This window comes from Pollachius pollachius, assembly GCF_949987615.1.
Source record: "Pollachius pollachius genome assembly, chromosome: 8".
Classification (NCBI taxonomy): domain Eukaryota; kingdom Metazoa; phylum Chordata; class Actinopteri; order Gadiformes; family Gadidae; genus Pollachius; species Pollachius pollachius.
In genome coordinates this window covers 23,793,982-23,811,129 of record NC_136941.1, presented here as the reverse complement: position 1 = coordinate 23,811,129, position 17,148 = coordinate 23,793,982, and the positions used below count along the sequence as shown (strand labels likewise).

At 42.5% G+C, this 17,148-nt stretch overlaps 2 protein-coding genes across 2 annotated transcripts; one reads left to right on the top strand and one right to left on the bottom strand.

The window, feature by feature from the left end:
* Positions 1-4,609: 4,609 nt before the first annotated feature.
* LOC307078887 (uncharacterized protein) lies at positions 4,610-8,492 on the bottom strand. Its single transcript, XM_079740898.1, has 2 exons — positions 8,280-8,492; positions 4,610-7,709 (listed from the first exon to the last, which is right to left on the bottom strand). Exons 1-2 carry the CDS (start codon positions 8,458-8,460, stop codon positions 6,760-6,762), a joined length of 1,131 nt encoding a protein of 376 aa, XP_079597024.1. The 5' UTR covers positions 8,461-8,492; the 3' UTR covers positions 4,610-6,759.
* A 1,500-nt stretch (positions 8,493-9,992) lies between these two features.
* Positions 9,993-17,133, top strand: gnl3 (G protein nucleolar 3). The gene is made up of 15 exons (XM_079741074.1): positions 9,993-10,048; positions 10,255-10,313; positions 10,659-10,799; positions 10,992-11,111; positions 11,636-11,716; positions 12,674-12,809; positions 12,902-13,005; positions 13,416-13,560; positions 13,674-13,761; positions 14,114-14,291; positions 14,371-14,513; positions 14,701-14,834; positions 15,070-15,194; positions 15,531-15,603; positions 15,704-17,133. Exons 1-15 carry the CDS (start codon positions 10,036-10,038, stop codon positions 15,790-15,792), a joined length of 1,629 nt encoding a protein of 542 aa, XP_079597200.1. The 5' UTR covers positions 9,993-10,035; the 3' UTR covers positions 15,793-17,133.
* Positions 17,134-17,148: the final 15 nt, after the last annotated feature.

The following is a 17,148-nucleotide window of genomic DNA, read 5'->3' as shown; positions in this document are numbered from 1 at the left end:
TAATGGCACCTGTTTGAACTCCTTATCAGTATAAAAGACACCTGTCCACAACCTCAAACAGTCACACTCCAAACTCCACTATGACCAAGACCAAAGAGCTGTCAAAGGACACCAGAAACACAATTGTAGACCTGCACCAGGCTGGGAAGTCTGAATCTGCAATAGGCAAGCAGCTTGGTGTGAAGAAATCAACTGTGGGAGCAATTATTAGGAAATGGAATACATACAAGACCACTGATAATCTCCCTCGATCTGGGGCTCCATGCAAGATCTCACCCTGTGGGGTCAAAATGATCACAAGAACGATGAACAAAAATCCCAGAACCACACGGGGGGACCTAGTGAATGACCTCCAGAGAGCTGGGACCAAAGTAACAAAGGCTACCATCACTAACACACTACGCCGCCAGGGACTCAAATCCTGCAGTGCCAGACGTGTCCCCCTGCTAAAGCCAGTGCATGTCCGGGCCCGTTTGAAGTTTGCTAGAGAGCATTTGGATGATCCAGAACAGGATTGGGAGAATGTCATATGGTCAGATGAAACCAAAATAGAACTTTTTGGTAAAAACTCAACTCGTCGTGTTTGGAGGAGAAAGAATGCTGAGTTGCATCCAAAGAACACCATGCCTACAGTGAAGCATGGGGGTGGAAACATCATGCTTTGGGGTTCTTTTTCTGCCAAGGGACCAGGACGTCTGATCCGTATGACGGAAAGAATGAATGGGGCCATGTATCGTGAGATTTTGAGTGAAAACCTCCTTACATCAGCAAGGGCACTGAAGATGAAACGTGGCTGGGTCTTTCAGCATGACAATGACCCCAAACACACCGCCCGGGCAACGAAGGAGTGGCTTCGTAAGAAGCATTTCAAGGTCCTGGAGTGGCCTAGCCAGTCTCCAGATCTCAACCCCATAGAAAATCTTTGGAGGGAGTTGAAAGTCCGTGTGGCCCAAAAACATCACTGCTCTAGAGGAGATCTGCATGGAGGAATGGGCCAAAATACCAGCAGCAGTGTGTGAAAACCTTGTAAAGACTTACAGAAAACGTTTGACCTCTGTCATTGCCAACAAAGGGCATGTAACAAAGTATTGAGATGACCTTTTGTTATTGACCAAATACTTATTTTCAACCAAAATTTGCAAATAAATTCTTTAAAAATCAGACAGTGATTTTCTAGATTTTTTTTTTTCATTTTGTCTCCCATAGCTGAGGTATACCTATGATGAAAATTACAGGCCTCTCTCATCTTTTTAAGTGGGAGAACTTGCACAATTGGAGGCTGACTAAATACTTTTTTGCCCCACTGTATTTCATCCGGGTATGGAGCAGATATAAACAAATGGCCCAGCCCTAGGGTCCCCACCATGACTGTGGTGGTCGTGGTGTACTTTGTTGTACACTCACCAAGGGTTCTGAACACTGGCGCCCCACAAGGGTGTGTCTTGTCACCTCTAATATTTTCTCTTTACACTAACAATTGTACATCAAATTCTGCATCTGTCAAAATGCTAAAGTTTGCAGATAACACCACTGTCATAGGCCTCATATCTTATGGGGAGGAATCTACCTACCGGAGTGAGGTTGAACAGCTGATGCAGTGGTGTGAGGACAATAACCTAATCCTAAATACAACCAAAACCAAAGAACTCGTAGTTGACTATAGGAAAAAGGCAGGCCAGCACCTTCCCATCTCTATTAATGACCAAGTTGTGGAGTGGGTCTCCTCCTTCCGTTTCTTAGGCACCACTATCCACCAGTCCCTATCATGGAACCCGAACATCAGTCTTATTATTTCCAAAGCCCATCAGAGATTATACTTCCTCCGTCAGCTGAGGAAATTTGGGGTTAGTCAGGCAGGCATGACCCATTTTTATCGTGCAGCCGTTGAAAGTGTGCTCACCTTCTCCATCCTGGTCTGGTATGGTAGTGCTACCAGCCAGGACAAACAACAGCTTGAGAGGGTAGTACGCAGGGCCTCTAAAATCATTGGCTGTAGTCTGCCTACCATAGACACCAGAATTTCCAGGAAAGCTAGAAAGATCATCTCTGACCCCTCTCATCCAGCACACCACTTATTCACACTCTTACCATCAGGGAAGAGGTACAGAAGCATCACAAGTAAAACATCGCGCTTTAGGGTGTGGTAACCGCTCCTCGATGTCTCTGGGTTCAAGGTACTTATCACGCTTCGTAGTCGGGGTTAAGCCACACTCGGCATTTATTACAAGGATCTGCAACAAAAGGGAACACATGCACTCTACATAGGGTCTCCGTGAGCCTCTATTCGGTTGTGGTCTCAAGCGCTCCCCCCGTGCCACTTGTTTTCCTTCTCCCGTTCTGGTGCTCCTTTTAAGATGGCTCCTGGTCCTTTTCCTCCCTCCGGCCAGGTGTCCCCTATCTCGCTGATTGGGGGGAGAGAAGTGATGCTCTCTGTCGCCGGTTAGTGGCTGGTGGCGGTATATGCCGTCCACCACTGATCCTCGGACCCGCCCGGGCCGAGGTTTAAGGGGCGGGATGCCACAAGGGATGGTACCTATCTACAAGCTATACGCAGCTTGAGCAAGCACTAAGCACTTTACGGTCTTTATGGTCGACCTCACTTTGCAGTTTTTGCACTACTGTTCAGTACTTGCTGCAAGTCTCTGCGAACCATGCATTGTGTGTTTTTTTTTATGTGTGTTAAGTGTTGTACTTGTTATTTATGTGCCATTTTTGTCTTGTTATGTTGTGTTGTAATTGTTGCTGTGTGATACATGTGAGCATACCAAAACACATTCCTATCAACTGTATTTTCTATATTGTTGAAATGGCTATAATAAACTTGATTGATACTTGATTGATACTCCGCACTGTACTTTGTACTTTGTAGAAAATATTATATTTTCAACAAAGTATATATTTTAATAGTTTCTACTCTTCACAATCGCCAATCCAGCTTCACACCAATCTTTTTGGATGAAAGCTGTGACCATTGTTACCAAACATAGAAGCAATACATACACACGTGGACAAAATTGTTGGTACCCCTCTGTTAATGAAAAAAAAAAAACACAATGGTCACTGAAATAACTTGAAACTGACAAAAGTAATAATAAATAAAAATTTACTGAAAATTAACCAATGAAAATCAGACATTGCTTTTGAATTGTGGTTCAACAGAATCCTTTTAAAAAACAAACTAATGAAACAGGCCTGGACAAAAATGTTGGTACCCCTAGAAAAGATTGAAAATAATTTGACCATAGGGAAATGTTAAACTAAGGTGTGTCCTCTAATTAGCATCACAGGTGTCTTCAAACTTGTAATCAGTCAGTCTGCCTATTTAAAGGGTGAAAAGTAGTCACTGTTTGGTGACATGGTGTGTACCACACTGAACATGGACCACAGGAAGAGAAGGAGAGAGTTGTCTCAGGAGATTAGAAAGAAAATTATAGACAAGCATGTAAAAGGTAAAGGCTATAAGACCATCTCCAAGCAGCTTGATGTTCCTGTGACTACAGTTGCACATATTATTCAAAAGTTGAAGGTCCATGGGACTGTAGCCAACCTCCCTGGACGTGGCCGCAGGAGGAAAATTGATGACAAAATGAAGACGGATAATAAGAATGGTAACCAAAGAGCCCAGAACAACCTCCAAAGAAATTAAACGTGAACTTCAAGGTACATCAGTGTCAGATCGCACCATCCGTCGTTGTTTGAGCCAAAGTGGACTTCATGGGAGACGACCAAGGAGGACACCACTGTTGAAAGCAAATCATAAAGCGAGACTAGAATTTGCCAAAATGCATATTGACAAGCCACAAAGCTTCTGGGAGAATGTCCTATGGACAGATGAGACAAAACTGGAGCTTTTTGGCAAGGCACATCAGATCTATGTTCACAGACGCAAAAATGAAGCATACCAAGAAAAGAACACTGTCCCTACTGTGAAACATGGAGGAGGCTCAGTTATGTTCTGGGGCTGCTTTGCTGCATCTGGCACAGGGTGTCTTGAATCTGTGCAGGGTACAATGAAATCTCAAGACAATCAAGGCATTCTGGAGAGAAATGTGCTGCCTAGTGTCAGAAAGCTTGGTCTCAGTCGCAGGTCATGGGTCCTCCAACAAGATAATGACCCAAAACACACAGCTAAAAACACCCAAGAATGGCTAAGAGCAAGACATTGGTCTATTTTGAAGTGGCCTTCTATGAGCCCTGATCTAAATCCTATTGAACATCTGTGGAAGGAGCTGAAACAGGCCATCTGGAGAAGGCCCCCTTCAAACCTGAGACAACTGGAGCAGTTTGCTAATGAAGAGTGGGCCAAAATACCTGTTGAGAGGTTCAAAAGTCTCATTGACAGTTACAAAAATCGTTTGATTGCAGTGATTGCCTCAAAAGGTTGTGCAACAAAATATTAAGTTAAGGGTACCATCATTTTTGTCCAGGCCTGTTTAATTAGTTTGTTTTTTTAAATGATTCTGTTGAACCACAATTCAAAAGCAATGTCTCATTTTCATTGGTTAATTTTCAGTACATTTTTATTTATTATTACTTTTGTCAGTTTCAAGTTATTTCAGTGACCATTGTGGGTTTTTCTTTCATTAACAGAGGGGTACCAACAATTTTGTCCACGTGTGTAAATGTATTTCTGTACAGCACACTCACTGACTTCTGTTCAACCAGTTTACTGTGCTTTAGTTAGACCTCAAGTTTTATTACATGTTGCTTTGTACTTTTGTCTTTCACTATCACACATCCTTTGTTTGAATGATATCTAATGAGGTTCTCTTAAGAGCAAGAGCACATGTGTGACAAACATTAGGCATGTTATCTGAAAATTAAATCAAATTTCAGTTCATATCAGTTTAACAAACATTAAAACAGCCACTACACCATCTGGTGTTTCCATTTGTTTCTACAACAATCTGGAGCAAAACATTAAGATTTTAGTGTGTGTTTAGAATTCACAAGTCACTGGCCGCATAGGAACGTGAACTTTGAATAGCCATACATCCTGCATGTTTCATGGTGTCATCGCCATTAATAATATTGTGAATCTACCAAATGGCAAAACTCTTCAGAGCAGAGGCGTGAAACAGGTTTGGATTTTGATTAGAATGAGGCAAAATAGTTTCCCTCCTCATCATTTGGTAACCTAGTATAAACACAACTTAATTTATATTCATACTCAATAACTACTTTATTAAAAAATAACATTTAAAACACAATGATACAACACTGTATACAGTAATGTGTGTGTGTGGGTACGAAGTGTCTCCCCCAGGTGGACTTAAAAAAAGATTGCTGGTCGGCTCGGAAGTTTTGCAGCTCAATCGTGCTGCAGTCAGGAAACAGAGGGGCATTAAAAACCGGACATTGTATTTAAAAAGCTATTCGGTACTCCTCTCAGAAACTACTTGGTTGAAATGTTACTTTAAAATGTTTTGACATGCATTGTTTATTTAATATGCATTCTGAAATTTACAAGAACATACCTTTAGTTTATTTTTGCTGTAGTTGAAATTGAAACTAGCAAATAAACTAGTTATTCAGATTCATTCATTCAAATGTGTGGAGAAATCAGCTATTCCGGTCAAATGTGTTTCACAAATTTCCCCCGACCTGACATGAATGCAGCATTAGACCTGAGAGAAGTGAATTCCGTTGTTGAAAGTCGAGTGACGAGTAGACCAGGTACTAGACTTCCTCAAAACCCACCGAATCATTTGGATTGGCCATAAGAAAAATTATGTTTTGAAAGAAAGGTTGTAGAAACATTGGTGAATACATAATCAGCACAGACTGAGCCTCTAGAAAAACGACCCCACACAGGTAACACTGGATGGTCTGGTTTGAGTAAAATTCCTTCATTTTGGAGAAATGCTATTATATAGTGCAGGTTATAAAAACTAGTGGTATTTGACAAGATACAAATATCTTACAAAACGGTATAGATTTTCCATGAATGAGGTGGTAAATATAAAGTGATAATGAGATATTGGGAGCGCTGCAACAATGCAAAATAAAATACAAAGTTTAAAGTTACTAGGGGCTCATGGTTAGCATTGACATGAGTCTCCCATCACAACCAAAACTAAACAGAAAACTGTTCAATTACACATTCAAGACTCTCTCTTCCAAACAGACCATTGACATTGTAACCAGGTCTGAGAAAGAACAACTAAATGTTGTTTTTATTTAACCCAATGAATCCAGTCTTACAAACCAACCAACGATGACATCAAAAGCAAACCAGACCAATACAATAACTTGTCAACGAATGGATCATCAAGACGTTTGATTAGTAGTCAATTCTGTCACTTTGACTTCGGCAACCTTAAGGATGCAACCAAAAAAATAGTCTGGGGAAATGGATGAACAAATTATTGAATTAATTTCAGGTTCAAGGCATGTGTGGAAGACTTTATCATGCTAATCATATTACTAATGAAAGACTAAATAATTCAGAAGCCTAGCTAATTACTCAGAATCGAGACTTAGAAGAGTTTATATGTGTGAGAAGTTAAAATGAAAGAGACGTCTTAAACAGACTAATACACATCCTACAGCAGGGACTATGGCATAGATACCACCGTTAGGTCAAAAAAACAAAACAAGAAAACACTAATGTTTGTACGTTTCTAGTTCTTCGAAAGTATGAAAAACGTCTCATCCGGCAGCAACTTCAGCTTTTTCTCTTAAAAAGTGTTCAGTTTCAATGTGATTCACAAATTTCAGTTGGTTCCGAGAAAAACCACCATCACCCTGAAAGGGCTCTCATTGTCCTGAGAAGTAGGTCCCCTCACGGCTGTGGGTCTGCAGGTGCCGCTTGATTTTGTCAGAGCGGCTGAAGCACTTGCCGCACACAGGACAGCTGTAGGGCTTCTCCCCCGTGTGGATCCTCATGTGCACCTTGAGGTGGGCCATCTGGGTGAAGCCCTTCCCGCAGATCTGGCAGCGGAAGGGCTTCTCCCCCGTGTGGCTACGCTGGTGCTCCTGCAGACGGCCAGACGAGCTGCAGCACTTGCCGCACACGCCGCAGCGGTACGGCTTCTCCCGCGTGTGCACCTGCACGTGGACGTGCAGGTGACCCACATGGCTGAACGCCTCGCCGCACACCTTGCAGCTGAAGGACGACAGGTGGCCCTGGAGCGGGGACTTCTGGAGGGAACAGTCGGCGTTGGCGCTCGCGCCGCCTTGGTTGCGCGTGTGGGAGCCCTGACCCCGGCTCCCCGCGGCGCCTCCCTTGGAGCCCGCCATCTGTCCGCCGTTCTCCGCCCCTTGGATCTCTATGTTGTTCTCATTCGAGCAGTTGGGGTTGACCGGGGCCAGGGGCTGGGGAGCGCCGCTGGAGGAGCTGGCTCCTCGGTGGCCTCCTCCTCCGCCACCAGCACCGCCAGCAACGCCCTCTGCCTTCACGTGTCGCGACGAGGCCCTCGGCGCTGGCTCCCTCTCACGGTTCTCCACCCCTTGGCTCTGGGGGATGCTGGATGTGTGAGGGCCCTCCTGGGGGTACTCGTTGCAGACGCGAGGCGGTGTGAACATGGACTCCGGGGTGCTGCACGACCCGTGTGGGCGGAGCTGTTGTTCGTCTCCCTGGTTGGACCGGAGGTCTCTCTTCTCCTTGATCTGGAGGGGAAGGCGTTCCTCATGCCCCATGCTGGGACTCCACTCCCGCCTCGGGTGCTCACCCTCCTCCTCATCCAACAGGGCCATAGACGGACGGTCTGGGTGCATAACAGCACAGGGGAGTTTGTTAGTTATCATAGGAGTCATCATTTAGACACGTCATATTTCTCTCTAAACAAGACTCAAATTTGGGTTAATAAGAATGCGTTCCGTAAAATTTTACGAATGTAAGTTGTTGTAAAACAGCAAAGCTGAACACAAGCGCTGATTCACATGCTGAACATGGCCTGCATGGGGCAAATAACAGCACAATATATATTTAACATAATAATCACGATATCGTTGCTAACGGTCGCTAGCTAACGAACAAAGGTTGCTACCTAACTAGCTAAGACGTTAGCGGAGGCTCCACAACAGCTGAAGTTAATTGCTAAAGTGAGCCATCTGTACGTGGAGGCGTGCTAGGAAATGCTAAACGTGAAAGCAGCTCTCCAAAGCTAAACATTGGCACAACGGTTCACACATTGAATTTGAGCGCCACGTTTCCAATTTAAGCATGGTTTTCATACAGCACGCATGTTACGCTAGCTCTGGGCAGTGAGCTAGCAGCTAACAGTAGAAGCTAACCTGGCGTTAGCTCTGGGCAGTAAGCTAACGGCTAAGCTAACCTGGCCATATCTCGATCCCTGCGTCCCGCAGCCGCCGCCTCAGATGGTCATTCTCCCGCTCTCTCAGCGCGATCTCCTCTTGATACTCCAGGATGGTGTCCTCGACAGATTTGTAGATCTCCTGCGCGGCGAGCATGAGCCGCTCAGTCAAAAACACGTTTAAAAACTGTAATTTGGTCATTTTCAAAGGTTGCAAGGTTCACTTTGTATCATCCAAAATGGACCAAAAAGATGCTTTACGGAGTCACGTGACGCGGAGTGCCTGCTGCTTACCGTAATGATGGGAAACGAAAGGAAATGGCCCTTAAAAAATAGGACTACCGTAATTATGGTAAAGGTAAAATCCCTTAGAAAATAGGACTACCGTAATTATAGTAGAAAAAAGGGCCCTTAGAAAATAGGACTGCCGTAATTATGGTAAAGGAGATGTCCCTTAGAAAAATAGGACCGGTGGGAGATTTAAGTTTTCACCAGCAATGGAACAAAAATAAGCTAGAGTGTATGCAATATATTTGCTGTTTAATTTTTTTTTTTTTGCTGTTTTTTACAAATGACGAATTCCGGAAGAATACCAGGAATCGGAACCAATAACTTTCCATTAAAATAATTGTCAATAAAAAATGGTCACAGGTAACATTACTGTGTGACAATATATATATATATATATATATACAGGGTGCGATTTGCCGGTGGGGATGGTGGGGATTATCCCCCCCTCTGGTTTACACGTCCTACCCTCTGCTGAATTATTTTTATCCTCGGTGGGCATAAAAATTATCCCCCCCACCCAAAGTATTTTCACCATTACATCGTAATAATTAACAACCAAAATACACAGGGTCCGTCTTCATTTTGAAACATTTTAAAATGTTTCTCAAAATTATCCCCCCCTCTGGTTTTTTCACAAATCGCACCCTGCATATATATATATTATATCTACATAGACTATATTGGCTGATTTAAAAGACAGAAAATAAAACTACAGAACAAATCAGAACGATGGAAAATAAGAAAAAATGTTGTCTTAGCATCATTGAGCGTCTGCAATTCCGGGCTGTATGAATACTAACTCTGAACACTTGTACTAATGTAAAATGGGTGATATCATGCTTTTTCCCTTTGCTTTAGACTGTGAAATGATGTATGTATACATGTTTTATGTCTGCTGAAATTGACAAATCTAAGTCCAAGCAAGGGGAAGTATTCGCTCCCTCCGAGAACGCCCCTCAATGCCTGAAACAGCTGTTAGGTTCAAACTTTACTTCTTTAATAGTGTGACGACAAGTGCCAGCTACCCGCAATGTTTACAACTTCTCTGGGTTGGGAATTTGCTGAAGCACGCGCAAAACGTTCGATCAATCGCAAAAGACTGGGCTACTCGTGAGGGGGGCCTTAAAGCGACATGATACAAATCAGAACCTTTCTGAAATTGTTTTTGAGGAATGAACAGTGTAAGAATAATAAGGAGTATTTCTAAAATACAGGCATGTAACCCTATTCTAGTAGTACCCCCAAATGAAATTATTAAGACTAAAGAAGCATGATATGGGATCTTTAAGTTAATGAACTTTGTACAATTCAAACGTTGAAGCATCCAGAGCATCGTTTTCCCTTAGGGACCGGGACTCCCCCGGTCCAATAGGGGGCGCCCCACAGACGGTGTTGCCCACTGACTGAATGAAAGAGAGAACGGAAGCGGATATGAGGACCGATATGGCGTAGACCTCATTCTACCACGTGCAGAGGTACAGTCAACATGAAGCGTCCCAGTGAGTACAGATAACAGACAATTGTTGTAGATCGGGGTTGTTTACGGCACATTTAACGTTTAGAAATGAATGCAGCCTAAGTCATCAGTTGTTATTTGGTAAACGTGTGGTTTTAACTTGTATTCAGTAACTGCACATGGTGTAGAGGCGTCCATGTGTCGGTCGGTACATTACTGACACCAGGCATACTGTTCTGTTTAATCTAGAGCTGAAGAAGGCGAGTAAGAGGGTCTCCTGTTCCCAACGATACAAGATCCAGAAGAAGGTGAGACACTAATAGAATAGCTGCGTAAAGATGATTGTGTCAGGTTTAAATAGCGTGCTTGTAGTTTGGTGTCGTGTGAGTACAGGCCCACGGTCCGGTTGTGAATGTTCATCCCCCCCCCCCCCCCCTCATAACCCTTCTTATTGTGGCGGTGCGGATACACATTGTATGCGCATTTAGAGACAGACAGGTGTACTTTAACATCAATTTTAAGAATATGTGTTGAATGCACATTGTCAAATGTAGACTATATTAATCTAACCCTATGAAACCAATACGTTTTACTTTGGTTATAAGTTGATTATTATTATTTTTTTTAAACTCAACATTTGATTCATCTTCAAGGTCCGAGAACACAACAGAAAACTCAAAAAAGAGGCGGGCAAGAAAGGAGTGGGGAAAAGAGCGAAGAAGGATCTTGGAGTCCCCAATATTGCACCTTTCAAAGAGGAGGTTCTCAGAGAAGCAGAACAGAGGAAGCTGAAGGTAATGTCTCAATCATCATTAATGATAAAATCGAAATATATTTAATAATCTAAATGTGTCAGATGTTGGCTTTTTGACGGTCACATCACACAAGTTGTATTTCTCAGACCGTCAAGTTACAATAGAACATTGGATAAAGTTTACGACCAACTCACTCGCGTTTTGATGATGGATACGTTGTTGCTTTTACAGATTGAAGAAGAAAAACAGAAAAGGAAGCAAGAAAAAATAGACGAGCGAGCCAAGAGGAAAAAGGAGAGGGATGCGCCGCGTTCAGAAAGCGAGAATCCAAAGGCCAAGAAGGCTCGAGTGGTAAGGGACCAGGTATTGATCAGTAAACTAGCGGAGGACTGAGAAGGTTACGCAGCCTGTGCCGTGCTGTAATAACTGGTTTATACCTCCAAGAGAAACTAACGGAACGCAACACGGTGGCTCTGGACACAAAACAGTGCTGCTTGATGCTTCTGTTTTACATTGAGTTTTGGGAGCTCTATTCGTCAACTTGCATCTTAAAATTGTAGTCACCAGAAAATAGTGAATCTTGACTTCACTGGTAGGAGCACATGTCACCCAATGATGTCTGTTCAAAGTGTGCCAGGTTGCCACTCTGATGCTGAAAAGAAAGGGCTTTCATTTAGATATTGACCCTATTTTTCTTCAGAGAAATAATTCAAGTTTTTCCTCATGAAAGGATATATTGTCCCCTCATATGAGGGGGGGAGCCCTAACTGATCATGTCCCCATCAAGCTTTGGTTGACCTGTTAAAAAATAAAACTACACTAACTCAAAGCCTTTGAAAAATATATTGAGCTAATTCTACCCTTTTAATTCTTAGGACACAGATGAAAAGGAAGTGTCCAAAAAGAATGCCATCAACAAATATACAAAGCAGTTTCTTTGTAGTGAAATAAACACGGTAAGTCTGACCTGCTTGTTTTTCCACTCGCTGTGATAAGGCAAAATCAAGAATACTGCAGATATAATTAGCAGAGGGGGTAACGATACACGTATTTGTACCGAACCGTCACGGTACAGGCACTTCTGGATGGGTACTAGGGATGTGCATTTCTGGCAAAAATGCTATTCGTTATTCGCTGAGAAGTATTTGAATAATATTCGAAAATCGGTATATCAAGAACCCCCCACACACGCACCTCGTATACACGCACCCAGAATGACATTGGGGGAGGCTTTTATGATTTGTATGAATTAAATCTTTTTATTTCAACAACTGCGCCGTCAACTTTCAACATCAAAATTATTTCAACGGGGGCTTAGGCAGATAGACCTACATGCGCCGAAAACAGATCGCTATTTATTTTACTGAACACAACCTGCATGACCGTGAACTAGACACGTCTTTAGCATATGGAAACTATGGCCCAAAAAAAAACAATATGTCCTTAATGTGCAAAGTAAACAATGTACCAAGTAAATAGGATGCAAAGTCAAACCAGAGAAGTGATTCCGCGAATGATTTTGCACAGCCCTTGCTGTCTCCGTTGCATCCAGATAGTTAACAAAAATATTGGATGCGCACGTAAGCTACGGAGAGGGCCTCCGACACGCTCTCCGGCTGAACAGAGGGCTCCGTGTCCACGTATAGCACGTACACACCCATGCACACATTTGAAAAGGCACCATCCACGTGTTACTATCACTGTTGCTTTGAAAAGAAACTCGCTGTGCAAACCCAGCTCTACTGTGAACCATACCGTCCCATGACTTTTGTGTACCGTTACACCCCTAATAGTAAGAAAACGTGTTTTTTTTTTACATTGACTTATCATTTTCTGCCTTGAAGTCTGGGATTGATTAACTTTCTTTGAAAGGCTACTGGTTAAGATTATTATTGTTTTTTTCCCCATTTCAGGTAATTGATCAATCTGATGTCATATTAGAAGTGTTGGATGCCAGAGATCCACTGGGCTACCGGTGTCCACAGCTGGAGGAAGCGGTTCTGACGAGGCCGGGCAACAAGAAGCTGCTGCTTGTCCTGACCAAAATAGGTTAATATGTAGAAACGTGGCACAATCTTCAGATGCATTAAAAACTGAGGGCCTTTTCGTTCTAACTTGGGTAAAAAACAATTTCTATCAAGATTTGGTGCCTCAGGAAAATGTTGAGAAGTGGATCCAGTGTCTTGAGCAGGAGTTTCCAGTTGTGGCGTTCAAGGCATCTACACAGCTCGTGGACAAAACCGTGGTAAGGAATTTCATACCTGAAGTCGAAGATGACAAGGCTGTCTTCATAACACCCTAACTACCAAAACGAGCTATATTTGAAGGAGGACTGAGAAGGTTACGCAGCTTGTGCTGTAATAACTGGTTTATACCTCCAAGAGAAACTAACGGAACGCAACATGGGGGCTCTGGACTTCCACAGTGCTGCTTGATGCTTCGGTTTGACATTGGGTTTTGGAATTCCTAGTACTCCACTTGCATCTTAAAATTGTATCCACAAGAAAATCAAGAATTTTGAACCATTTGTTAAAGACACTGGGAGGTCAGATTGTTTAAATGAACATGCCACTCTGAATTGCTTTTGTCAAACCCTTCCTTTATCATAAAGCTGAAGAAAAGGCTTTATTTTTTTATATTGACCTTCTTTTTCAGCAAGAGAAGAAGCGGAGATTTCCTGATTCGCTTCTGGACAAATCCCGAGCCTCACTGTCTTTCGGTAACGCTTGTCTCCTCGGCCTGCTGGAGAGCTTCCAGGCCACCTCCAAACCCGAAGGGACACTCAAAGTAGGCGTCGTCGGTGAGTGTCATGGCTCTTTCTTTTGAAACCCATGTGGCAGGTTATTCCCGAATATAACTAAATGGTTGGGTGCATGTTCAGCTGTGATACTCACTTTAAATGCTTTTCACCAGGCTTCCCTAACGTTGGAAAGAGCAGTCTCATCAACACGATGAAGGGGCTCCGGGCATGTAACGCTGGGGTCAAGAGGGGCATCACAAAGTGAGTGGATCTTATCTTTGGTATGTGTCTGTAAGATGGGGTATTTAACGAGACTAACTTTCCACATGTGGAAGATTTCTATAGTATAGCCTTAAACCAGCACTTGACGGTGCCCCATGCAATATATGTAGGCCTTATAAATAATCGGGATTCCAGCAAGGAAATGAGGAAACAAATGCAAGTCTCGATTTCCCCTGAAGACTACTAATCCAACTCTGATCCTGCTGACATCCCACATCAATGTGACCAAGTCAACCTCGGAATAGAATCAACGTTTTGTAAATCCAACCCAATGACCTAAGTACTCTATATTACATGTCTAGATCTCACTCCACTCGTTACATCCCACCAGGTCTATGCAGGATGTGTTTATACAGAAGAATCTAAAGTTGTACGACAGCCCGGGCATCGTGGCGTCTCCGTCCAACCCACCTGCCTCCTTGGCCCTGCGGAGCCTTCAGGTGGAGGAGGGAGAGGAGAAGGCTCTGGAGGCGGTGAGGACGCTGCTGAAGCAGTGCGACAAGGTCCAGGTAAGCAGGTCAGCAGAAGGAGAGAATTGGGCACATTAAAAGTCGATTTGCATATTGACCTTATCTTTTTTTTTTTCAGGTAATGCTCCAGTACAACATACCGGACTACAGAAACTCTTTGGAATTTATAACGTTATTGGCAAAGAAACGTGGCTATCTGATGAAGGGTGGAGTTGCTAACATGGAGCAATCGGCGACCACTTTCCTGGATGATTGGACAGGGTGAGGGCTTGTGTTTTATTAGCAAGTCTAAATGAGTGCGAGGAAATGAGGACAATAACGCAATGTCTTGACTAAATTATGAAGACTTCTAATCCAACTCTGATCCTCAATGACATTTGTTCATGTGATGAGGAAAAAAGGAAGCACACCTTTTTTAACATTGAATCATTGTTCCAATACTCCACAGGGCCAAGCTGAGTTATCACAGTAAGGTAGAGAGCCTCAGCATGCCTCCCTACCTCTCTGACACCGTGGTTACCGAGAACAAGAAGGGCTTGAATCTCCTCAAACTCCAAACAGGAAACGAGGCAACTCTTCAAGGTATGTGTCCAACAGATAATTTGAACTGTTGAAATGATAAATTCAGGGTTATTAAGCCTATAAGGTCTTTTTAGAACTGCCTTCAAGCGTATGTTTTATTGTACATTTAGGCTGGAGTCATTGCCTCTTTTAAAACCAACTAAAGGAGCTCAAAGAGGTGTTCATGGGGTTCATTCTTTATGAAAGAAATTTAAACCACATGTTATTCGTATTGATGACCTTTTCTCACCATCAGGTGTTAAATATCCCAACAAGGCCAGCAGCATAAGCCTGATTTCTAAAGGCCCCACAGCCGGTCTGTTGAATCCCACAAACATCGTTCAGAAGCCTGTGCCAATACCGAGGGAAGAAGGGAAAGAGGTAACTTTTATCGCACTGCATCCAGTCATTGTTCTGTTTAAAACAGTCTATAAAATCTTAAAACAATCTATAATAACGGTGTTTATATGTTAGACTCGAGTAGCCACATACTTGATGTCTGTAATGGGGCTGCAACAGACCATATTGACCCTCACAATTTAGATGTATGCCTCTTTTTAATGTCTGGATCCCAAAAAGGAAATGAGGACACTAACGCAAGTCTGACTATAATGAAGACTTCTAATCCAACTCTGATCCTGCTGGCCAGACACCCTGTGTCAAAGTCATCTGAATCCACCGTGGTTCATGAAACCTAAGTCCTTCTACTCTTTACAGCTGGAGGAGCCCAACAGAGAATCTGGACCAGGGGAAGATACCAAGGATGTAAAGAAAATAACTGATAACAAAAGTAAGTAAATATCCTACAAAACTGTAAATTACTATCCTACAATACAGTCAATTAAATGGACGATTCCTTAAATTATAATTTTGTGGCATTTATTTTACAGATAAAAGCAACAAAGTCCAATTCCAGTCAGTTCCAGTTGATATCAGCCCCAACAACGACACCTATGACTTTAACACAGATTTCAAATGATCACCAGCATTGTTTTCCTCTGAACCCAAGATCGCCCACCTCTTCACTTGCATACTAGGTTATTTCAGGTCACTGAAATACAAGAATCAAACGGATACTGGCCATGGAGTATGTCCTTTGATGTTAAATGTTTTTGAGTTGATTTATAAACTTCCTTCAGATTGTGTATATAGCCTACATTTAATAAACACTTAATGGATCTCATGTCTACAAAAAGCCCGAAGCTCCTCCATCTTTCGGATGTGTAGGTGGGAGAAAGGATCTATGAAAAAAAATATCTAGAAATTGTCACTTTATTGAAGCAAGTAAACAAAATAATGGGTACAACAGCTTTTGATAAATGCTATAAGACCAGAAATAATAGCAATTGTAAACAAGTTCTGTGCACGTTTCCTGTTTCGGCTGGTCTTGTTAGTGGTTTGCCATTTAAAATCCATGAAATGACCACCTGTTTTTTTTTTTTTTTCAAAGAAAAGTTCATAAAGGCAGTAAAAAGTTCAAGATACAATTTTCCATTTTGTCAGTACAGCCAAATACAAAAGGTCTCACTGTTATATGTAACGTACCAAAAGATAAGTGGCATGAGGCTGTATGAAAACAAATGTCAGTTGATACAAGATATTGTGGATAAATACAAGATGGGTAACAAAGCTGCAAGGACACCCACTACTGCAATTCCTTAGTGAAATTGATCCCAATAGATTTAATGGCAATCTGATCATTTGGCTTCTTAAAAATATAGTGGCATTACTGCTGGATAAGGACTGGTTGCTGATTGGTCAGTTATTACATCAACACTCATCCCTTGGTGTCATTCTACAAAAGCATAGGATTGATATAGCATGATAAAAATATATATCACCTTGGCTTCACGTATATACAAATATTTTGAGACCCATTAAGAGAACAAGGAGATAAACATTGTCCACTATGAAGTGCTCAAAACAACAGCACTCATTTAAAAACTTGGTGCTGAGTGAAGAAAGGGAATGAATCTGTAACGGGCCTTGTGTAGAAGTCGGACATACGGGCAATACCTCAGGTCTATGACACTAAATGATTGGCTAACTGTAACCATGTGACCGCAGGTTTGTGATGTAGTGTGCTGGCGGTTTCTAGTATGTCCAGTAACACTGATCCAGATATATGAACATTCTGGATGAGTTGACCATTTACGGTCGTTATGGGCGTCCACATGTGGCAACTCTCAATTGGTTGATTATGATTCATCAATGCATGTCTATGGTTTTTCTAAATGAGGTCCTTGGCATGTATGAGGGGCAACTAACCCACTAATTAACGTTATTCCTGAGATTTCCTCAGCCATGGTCACTTTGCTAGAGCAAATCATTCATC

Coding starts and splice junctions, on each gene's coding strand:
- LOC307078887 (XM_079740898.1), bottom strand. CDS start 8,460: ATGACCAAATTACAGTTTTTAAACGTGTTTTTGACTGAGCGGCTCATG. Junction 7,710..8,279: donor AGGGATCGAGATATGGCCAG/GTTAGCTTAGCC, acceptor TTATGCACCCAG/ACCGTCCGTCTATGGCCCTG.
- gnl3 (XM_079741074.1), top strand. Junction 12,810..12,901: donor GCTTGTCCTGACCAAAATAG/GTTAATATGTAG, acceptor ATTTCTATCAAG/ATTTGGTGCCTCAGGAAAAT. Junction 14,835..15,069: donor AAACGAGGCAACTCTTCAAG/GTATGTGTCCAA, acceptor TCTCACCATCAG/GTGTTAAATATCCCAACAAG.